General features: G+C 35.0%; 2 protein-coding genes across 2 annotated transcripts in view; one reads left to right on the plus strand and one right to left on the minus strand.

Annotated features, from left to right (window-relative positions):
• LOC123309516 (transcription factor SPT20 homolog) overlaps positions 1 to 9,799 on the plus strand; it is a 29,300-nt gene extending 19,501 nt beyond the window's left edge. The window contains exons 10-12 of the mRNA XM_044892672.1: positions 1,036 to 1,585; positions 7,447 to 7,662; positions 7,847 to 9,799. Of these exons, the coding sequence (XP_044748607.1) occupies positions 1,036 to 1,585; positions 7,447 to 7,662; positions 7,847 to 8,010 (930 nt within the window). The 3' untranslated portion in view covers positions 8,011 to 9,799. The remainder of the gene's footprint in view (positions 1 to 1,035; positions 1,586 to 7,446; positions 7,663 to 7,846) is intronic.
• LOC123309525 (cytochrome b-c1 complex subunit 10) lies at positions 5,992 to 6,463 on the minus strand. The gene has a single exon (XM_044892684.1). It carries the CDS (start codon positions 6,366 to 6,368, stop codon positions 6,117 to 6,119), a length of 252 nt encoding a protein of 83 aa, XP_044748619.1. The 5' UTR covers positions 6,369 to 6,463; the 3' UTR covers positions 5,992 to 6,116.
• Positions 9,800 to 9,810: the final 11 nt, after the last annotated feature.

The raw sequence follows: 9,810 nt of genomic DNA on the forward strand, positions 1-9,810 counted from the left end.
AACTTCAAAATCCACTAGGTCTCCACTACGCCCGAGTAAATACCGATTCAGCATCGACGGCTCCCCAACTATGAATGTCACGTGTATTTCCGCGGCCGTCGTCTCCTTCTAGTCGCTTAGTTAGAATTGGAATTGCATTGAAGTGAGGGGATGATAGTTCCGCCATTTTCAATATTTTATAGTTGGATTTTTGGTGAAATTGTTTATTTTGTTCTACCTTCTGTCAAGAAAAACTCACCATTGAAAACCACATGTAACCGATGATACTTCTCCTTCTCAGTGTATGCAGGGTGGGTCATCCATAACTTTCCAAATTTTGAGCTTTGGGATGGAATAACGAAAAAACTCTCAGACAGGTCAAATTTTGTTGAAAGGGGACAAAGAAGGGTGTTCAAATGAGTTTGATATCACTACTCCTCTAGCTGCAACCCCGAACAGCTCTCATTTTTGAATAGGGGAAAGGCAATTCAATTTCCTGCATGAGTGTTTTTTTTTTCATCGCTTTATTATTATACAGAGTGACTCAGTATTCCATCAATAACTTTTACACGCCGAATTTGGATCTTTGAGATGGAAAAAACGCTTGGACGGGTCAAAAAATGAATTCGATATCACTACCCCTCTAGCCGCTACCAATTATAGCAATTATTTTGAATAGAGATGTTGATGTTGAGAGCTGTTAGGGGTTGTGTGTAGAGGGGTAGTGATGTCAATTTGAACTCATTTGAATACCCTTATTTGTCCCCCCCTTTTCATTTGACCTGTCTGAGCGTTTTTTCGTTATTCCATCCCAAAGCTCAAAATTCGGGGTGGAAAGTTATGGATGGCACACCCTGTATGATGCAAAAATCTCATTCCATATCTATATGGGGCTTCCTGCAGTAATTGTTGAGTTCGCCAGTGAAAAAATCATTATTACTTTAACTAGGAAAAATCCTTTGCAATGAATTTTTTTCTACAAGAAAAATAAAAGAGGCGTGTGGGCGATCCTCCGTAGGAATAACGAATTGAAAATCATTTAACACTTTTTTCCAGATAAATCAGCGCGTTGTCTCTACTTCAAATGAGTCGAACAAACAGACCGCTTTATCTGCACTTTTGGTCGGTACCCCAGCAGCAGATAGACCAGACATTGTCAGTTCGAATGCCAACTCGCTCCTTCTTGAAAAATTGGCCAGTTCTAGCTCATCAAACTCCTCGCAGGGGACATCGCAATCTTTCCTCCAGAACCCCAACAAGCCTCAACAATTCGTGGTGCAATCACCTAAAATAAACACCGTTCAGTCTCCGATGTCCAGTCCCCAGCAGACGACCAACACCATAAACGTTCAAAGTTTGAAGCTGTCGCAGTTGCAGAGTTTGACGGGTCTACAGAATGTTCAAGTTCAGTTACCAGGTTTCTCCCAGCCGATATCACTTTCTTCGGCCGGAAACTTACAGGGTCACCCGACAGGTCTTCTGGTGTCAGTGCCAGTTACGTCTTCTTCGGCGACTAGCACGATGTCTCAGTCCAATAACGGTACAGGTGTTGTGAATACGGGACCGACGGTTGTATTGGCCAACGCTGCTGGTTTAACGAGCTTGGGTAAATATATTCAATTTTTTTATTTTTTTTTCACTCTATCTGGGTTAATGTTAGTTTGTAACTTGATGAGTTTGAGCTTACGATCAACATGCATAGATAGTACTGATTGCAAAGGCGATGATAGGATGACTGATCAATTAAAATAAGTTTATAACCTCATATTGCATACTGGGTGATCAACTGATTGGTACATGTACAGGTTGTCCGGAAATTATTTTTAAACAATTTAATGGTATATTTGACGTCGAAAATAATAATCATAATAATCTTTATCCGGAAACGCTCCGTTTTTGAAGTAGCATGTTTGAAGTGAATTTCCTCAAGAAACTGATGAAAATAAGAAATGGGTCACGCCTTCATAGTGAGGCAGGAAAATTATAAACAAATTAATTAAGATGCATAACATCCGCAGATAATTAAATCAACGAATGTTACGATCTAAATCGAACTAACAGACTACCATCGCTCGAAGTATTACCAGAAATTTCATTTCGTCGACAAAGAGTTAATGCTGACCATGGTTTCGGTCTTATTTGACCTCGTCAGAGCAACAAAACTCATTCGTCAACGAAATGCTATGAATTGTCGGCTCCCCTCATTCCATGTCAGCAACAGGTATGATGTATAAATACATCGTACCGACATCCGACAGAGAAACGGGAACCAACCCAAATCAATTTCCTAACTCTCAGAGCGAAGATAGCAGAATGCATCCATATGCATATTTATCGAATGAATTTAAATATTCCTTCATATGCATATTTACCTGCCTTACTATGAAGGCGTGATCCATTTCTTATTTTCCATGTCCTCGACAGATCGGTTACTGCCATGATCCGAACCTTTCCGCGCTTTTTCCCTTGCTTTATTGTCGTAATAAACGACATCTGCAATATGGGATTAAAGCATATGGATGCATACTGCTATCTTCGCTCTGAGAGTTAGGAAATTGAATTGGGTTGGTTCCCGTTTCTCTGTCGGATGTCGGTACGATGTATTTATACATCATACCCGTTGCTGACATGGAATAAGGGGGGCCGGCAATTCATAGCATTTCGTTGACGAATGAGTTTTGTTGCTCTGACGAGGTCAAAAAAGACCGAAACCATGGTCAGCATCTACTCTTTGTCGACGAAATGAAATTTCTGGTAATACTTCGAGCGATGATAGTTTATTAGTTCAATTAAGATCGTAACATTCGTTGATTTAATTATCTGCGGATGTTATGCATCTGAATTAATTTGTTTAAACTGATGAAAAATTATCATTTTATGGGATATTTGTGCCTTTTTGAAACGAATTGCAGCGAATCACTGAGATCAAGTCAGTGGTGCGTAATACCTCGGCAAGCCTGAGTAAAATGCTCCATATACTTGTACAAGCAGGAGGATGAGTGAAGAGTGGAAATCGATGCAGAAGAAGTTGATAAGGTTAGATGTTTCAAGTTTATATTTTGGGATGAACATAGAAAATACAGCAGATTGTATTAAGCGATGAACAAAAAATTCCTCAGAAGATCCTAAATCAGAGAGAACCTAAAATGTCTGTATTTAAGTCTATATTCAGGCCTGTCTTGTACGGATGTGAAACGTGAAATACTACACGAAAGTTCCCAAGAGGAGAGAAGAGGATTACAAGGATGGAAAGGAGAATAAATGAAGATGCAAAGAAAGAATCGGGAGTGGAATCATTGGAACAGTTTGTGGGTGAGAGACAGTTGGGATGGAAGGGAAACTTGCGTCGTATGGAGGAGGAAATGCCAGTGGGATAAATGAAACGTGGGACGCAAAAGTAGATTCAAAACTAGGAGATAAAGGCCCCAGCAAACCTGGTGGGACATGGTTCAGAATGAGATAAGGAAAAGGAAAAAAACTTAACAGAAGCCAAACTATTACATCAAATACGGAGTAGTGGAAGAAGTTCATTAAGTGCCAGTGACAAGTTAATTTATGTTTTGTATTTTGTTTCATAAACCCATCACCGAATTGTACAAAATGGGATATTGATTATATAACATGTACAAAAACAATTCTCAAGCCAGGCGAAATGTGCCAATATACAATCTACAAAAGAGACATCTTGAAATGAATTTTTCTCGAAAATGGTGCTTCCTATGAATGCTATATCTTTGCTTATAGATGGAAATGATGAAAAACAAATGAAATGACTGAAAAGTGTTGATGAAATTGAATAATATGAGTAATTAAATTTTCTTCAATACTTGTAATTTTCTATATTTATTTATGAGGCACTGCACCATCTTCCTCATAGCACATTGTTATACTACGAAGTTGCAGAAAAATCTACTGAAGAAATAGCTGTAGTTATGGTTGAGCGACACATGAAACTATCCAGCATATCATCGGGGAATGCCAGAAGTTCGCTGGCACGGAGTACAAGAATAGACATGATGCCGTTGCCAAGATTCTACACCAAGAATTGGCTATAAAATACCAACTTCTAATGTCAAAAGACGTTCCTTACTACAATTACCGTCCAGATACTGTATTGGAAATGATCATTATAAGCTCTACTGGAATCGCACGGTCCTCACAGACCGTAAAATTACACACAATACACCTGACCCCATATGGCTTGTAGAAAATATGGACCAAATGAATAAAGCCCTCTTTATCTTGTACAATAAGCATCGTAGACCCTTCAACTATACGTTATTTGCAATCGTTTTTATTCAAACCCCAGTTGAGCTATGTTCCTCGCGCTTCTGCTACTAGATGGAATTTCAAAAGCACAACTGTTAGTACGGTTTTTGAGCACCTGATACAAACTGTGGCAAACAATCACGTCAGATGTTGCAATATTCTAAATTTGTGTTTTGGTTAACAGTATTCCATAGGCTGTGACAACATTCTGATATTTTACATCAGCAACTAAACTGGGACAGACCTTTCACAGACTCACTCGGCCGTAACTTGTTTCGAAGAATGTATTCAAAAAGAATGAATGAAGACACGTTGAATACAGTGGAGAGTAAAATTACCGAACTTACCATACAAACTGAAAAACGCCGTTTAAATGAAAATACATATTTATTACCAAAACTGTGACTGCAAAAGAGATATGTGATACTGTCATAATGCAAGTGAAAGAAGGATTTTCATTTACGAAGCATGTGAATGCAGCATTACTTTTTTGTGCAGACAAATTTGAACAGTATGAAAACCGTTTTCCAATGCAGCATTTAGATGCAACAGTGGACGCAGATACATTTTTTTATCAAATCAGGTTGAACACCAAATTAGTGGAATTAGAGATTATTTACAAAAGACCTGATTCCAGAAATCTTAGCGGTGCTCTCAATTCGTTGAAATTTATCATTTAAAATAACCTAGAACTGATATTTCTGCCACTTTTTCCGTCTCCAAATACTGTGACTGAGATGTCTAAAAACATCTTAACTGTGACACATCCGATGTCGACAGCTGAAGCAGATAGAAGTTTTTCAACGTTGAAGAGAATTAAGACCTTCTTAAGAAGTTCGATGAATGAAGAAAGACTTACGAACGACTTACTTAAGTTTGCTGCAAAGAAGGAAATAGATTTTATGTTCAAACACTGTACAGAGTAGTGAACAATTATGTAAATATATGTACCTTCCTTATTCAATAAAATCAATAGCTTTTTTTATTTTGTGAACCCATGCTTCTTAGGCCCATGAGCCGCCACTGACTAAAATAATAGCTGTCTTATACTTTAGATTTTAGTATCCAACCCTCAATTGCTTATAGTCATCATTATTTATCTCTCCTTATTATTGGTACTGTCGTGAATAATAATTACACGACTCTACAAAAAATTTTTCGTTCTTTGTCCTAAATACTAGGATTTTCCGGTTAATTATGCACAAAAACGAAAAGAAAATACCTTTTTTTTGTATAAAGTTTGCTTTTGTGATAGTTATAGTATCAATACTCATTCTTCATTTTTTTTATAATTTTTAATAATTCAAAAACTGCGCGATGAGAGTGGGGTGTTTACCCTTACAAAGTGTCACTAGTGGGCACTCGAGTCATAAACAACGATAAGGTGTTATTTACAAGCCCAGACAAACTTCAAATGTCGTCAAGAAAGTGTATATATGATGCTGATGCATTTTGTTTTTTATGTGGTCAATTTATTATAATTCGTGACGAGAAATACGAATAAAAGACATTTCACGTTCTCTCTGAAGCCTATGGAGTATATTTTAACTTTCCTGTTTGGAATCAAGACAAGCCATGGGCTCTACATGTTGCTTGTAGTTATTGTAAATGATATCGTTGAATCAGTCTCCTAAACACAGAAGCAAACTTTTTCATGCAATATTTTTTTTTTCGTCTAATTAGGATCTAAACTATCGAAATTTTATGCTTTGCAGTCAAAATCACATTTGGTGTTGACCCGTGTTATCATTCAAAACAAAATTTATTCTTATTGGTGAACCTAACAAGAACAATTTCCCATAATATGAATCATTAATTAAAAGTACAATATTCTATTAAGTTAATTCTCTTATAATATCCTTCATTCACTACTTGGTTTTGTAAGGCTCGTTTATATAAGGCACATATTGCAGGACCGCTTTCCAATCTGTCGCATAAATTATCAAAATACACGCTGCTGTGCCAAACTTGAAGGCACTACCCTTGTAGTGATACAAAATTTCTTTCTGCTTTTCCCCAACTTTTGGAAATTTAAGTAGTTTCGATGGTTTTTTGGGTGGTTTTTCGGTTTCCTGCGGTTTTTCGACATCATCCGTACAATCACATTCTTTGGAACTCATTGAAATTGCAAATTATATCACACTTCAAAAACTAACATAAATGTCGCGTTTTTGTCAAAGTTGATATTCCAAAGTTGTAACGAATTCAGCGATTTGATTCTGCCCATTAATATTCATCTTGGAACATAGATTAATGATCGGCACATTCGCAGCAGTGGTGGGATCAGCTCTGATGGGGGCACAATAGACCATAAGGTCGCAGTACACTGTAGCCTCTTTTTAACTATCAACTAGTGAATCAAAGCTTTCACTTTATCTATGAATAATAATTTAATTGTCAGGTACATCATACATAATCTTTCTAGTACGATTTTTGATGCATGTATCAAATTCATTGTATGAAAATGATTAGCAGAAAACGAAATAAATATCTCCTTCGGCTAGAATTATTAATTTTAAGATTGATTCAACGGAATAGTATCGGGTAATTCAGACGGACTCCATCGGCACATATGAACTAATGCTGCCATCTGAATCGCACTTCCACCATCAATTCAGAGTGCCAACAGTAAGATTATTCCATCGAGGAAGAGTAGATGCTGACCATGGTATCGGTCTTATTTTTCATAGAACAATACAACTCTCACTTCGATGAAAAAACGTCTACGAGTTGATGGACTCTTATTATATGACAGCAGGCGCTTTATAAAGATAACCCAGCTTTATCTGGTAGGTAATGGAAAGCGCTGCTTCGACTCTCATATATGCTAACCCCGAAATGCGGTTAAAACAAATGAGAAAGAAGCAGCAATCTTTATTGAGGGGGGTTGAGTGGGATCCGCTTCCTTCAAATGGCTCTAGGTTATAATTTTAGATCGCCTACTGACATCTAATCAAGGTCAATAAATTCGTAAAAGTTTTAGGTCGAGGTGAGAATTGTGTTGCTCTGATGAGGTCAAATAAGACCAAAACCATGGTTATTATCGATGGAATAGTCTGAATGTTGGCAAATTCTATTCAGCTGGTAACATTAGTTGATATTAATATTAGCCTGTGGTATCTTTCTGAATTATCTGAATGATGAAATGCTTAGCTTCATTTAGGATGTCCATAATTTAAAATTTCTTATACTCTACAGCGCAATTAGTTAGTGGCATGAAGAACCTGAATCAGCAAGGTATCAGACAGGGTGTACCAGCGACGGTTTCTCTCAGCCAAGGTCAGCCATTTCAACTGATAACTTCACTTCAAGGTCAAAGGTTACAGCAAGCAAACCTTCAACAAAATCTGACTGCAAGAACTATCCAAAGAACGCCAATCACAATCAAGATGGCTACCTCTTCTCCTAACACAAGTCAGTTGACAGATTTGAAATTTGATATTGCAGAAAACTAACAAATTATTCAATATAGTAAATTTAATGCATGCTTCAAAATTATGAAGAGATTAACTTCAGTGAATGAATATTGAAGTATCATTTAGTTTTTTTCTCAGTTATTAGTAGTCAAGTCAAGTTAGTAATTTTGGATCAATCCTAGATACGAGTCAAGTAACCATCAATACGAACACTCTGAATCAGCAGCTACAGAAGCAAGTGCAGCTTCAACAATATCAACAGTTATGTCTTAACCAACAGCAAAATGTTACCAGCGTAGGGGGAAAGCTGAGAAGACGAAGTAACACCTCCACAGATCCTCAATAAATCATGTTGATAGTTTTATAATACTCATCTGGTTCTCATCATTTCATTTCATTAACATAGCACTGCCTTATATTTTTCTGATTACAGAATGGAAAAAAAATTATTTCAAAAATGCTGTTCCTATACTCAAACTGAATGAATAAGTTCATTGGTGAAACAGTGAAGTTTTTTAATGAAAAAACTATTATTAATTTCAATAATCCTTATTTTCAGAAACGAAAATGGGAAATTGGAAAATATTTTTTTCATATTTTTTTTGCATATGAATTGGGCTATTCATAGTGTTAATCAGAGATAGTATTTGATTAATTTTTCTATGAAGTTCACAAATGTTATATATTGATTAAATTGTTCAATATATTCAAGAAATTTCGACTCCGTAAATATTGTTAATTCTTAATTCAACCCAAAGAAGCGGACTATGTATCTAAGAACAATGTTCATATTAAATATGGCTGTTTTTAATGTTCTTCATTCAAGATAAAAAAATAATCTAATAGGAGCATGGTGATATTTTGTCGTATACTTGTTATCCATTATTATTTCAAAATGATGAAATCATTTTAGTGCAATTTCTGTTATTTTTTGACAATACAGGAAAATGCTTATTCAGAATTAGTTGGAATTCATCATTTACATGAATTTAATAATTTTTCTTGGTACCGAGTTAATATTATTCTATCTGATCCTCAATTGCACCATTACAAAAAAAAAATCAGATTCTCAATCTTTCCTAAAATAAATGTGCCAAAATCAGCCTGCTTCTATTGTCAGTCCATAGGTCTTTAAAAATTATTGGTATTACAACTATTACCAATATCATAATTTTTGATTCATTAATAATCATAATTTATATTTAGTTTTGTAATTGGAGGTTATGTAAGAGTCTCATGCTGTAAAATACCAGTACAGGGAAGAGTATATTGTTATTGTTGTTAAAAGTATTCAAACTGAAACTAAGTTCTTCTAATCAATTTAACATGTTTTCATATGCATATTTATAGGTCAAAAATTTTTGGGAGTAAATTGTTTATTAATTTTTTTCGAATGTTTCGATTTGAAAACTATAATTATTCAAATTTGTTTGAAGGAACAAATATTTTTAAATAGACTCATTCAATACTATGCTAGATCAGAAATTACACAAGAATGATTTAGTATCTATTGATTAGTTTTGTTTTCAGGAAAAAAATTCCCACATTAGTGTATGTACTGAGTATTACATCGATCAATGAAATTGGCAAATTTAATTAGTTATTAAAATAATTTTTTTCAGATCTCATAGTTTTATGCGGCAATTAAAAAGTAACCGAAAGAATTGACGCAAAAAAACACTTCTTACAATTTGTATATATTAGTTGAATATACTTAATTTATTTTCATTTTATTGAACGTCACAACTTTGATCACATTATTATTGGCTGGTTGAATATTTTCTATTTTAGGTGTATATTTCTCATTTTATTTATACCAGAACAGACTTCTTTTTATTTTTTCAATGTCTTGTATATATTGTAAATTACCTTCGAAATGACCTCATATAGGCATTTTAATTTTTTTTTGTACTTTTGGGGGTCATGGTTTTTAGTTTAACCAATTTTTTATTGGAAATTTCATTAAAAAAAATTTTGAAATTGTTTTCAGTTCTTTACTAAACATCCTTTGAGACGGAATTTTTAGGTTGCCCATTATTTTTGTGAAACCTGACTGTACAAAACTCCTGATGTGATTTGAACGTAACATTAATTTGAAACACTAAAACTTACTGGGATAACATTTTTGATTTATTGCAATATTTTC

Source organism: Coccinella septempunctata, chromosome 3 (assembly GCF_907165205.1).
Source record: "Coccinella septempunctata chromosome 3, icCocSept1.1, whole genome shotgun sequence".
NCBI lineage: Eukaryota > Metazoa > Arthropoda > Insecta > Coleoptera > Coccinellidae > Coccinella > Coccinella septempunctata.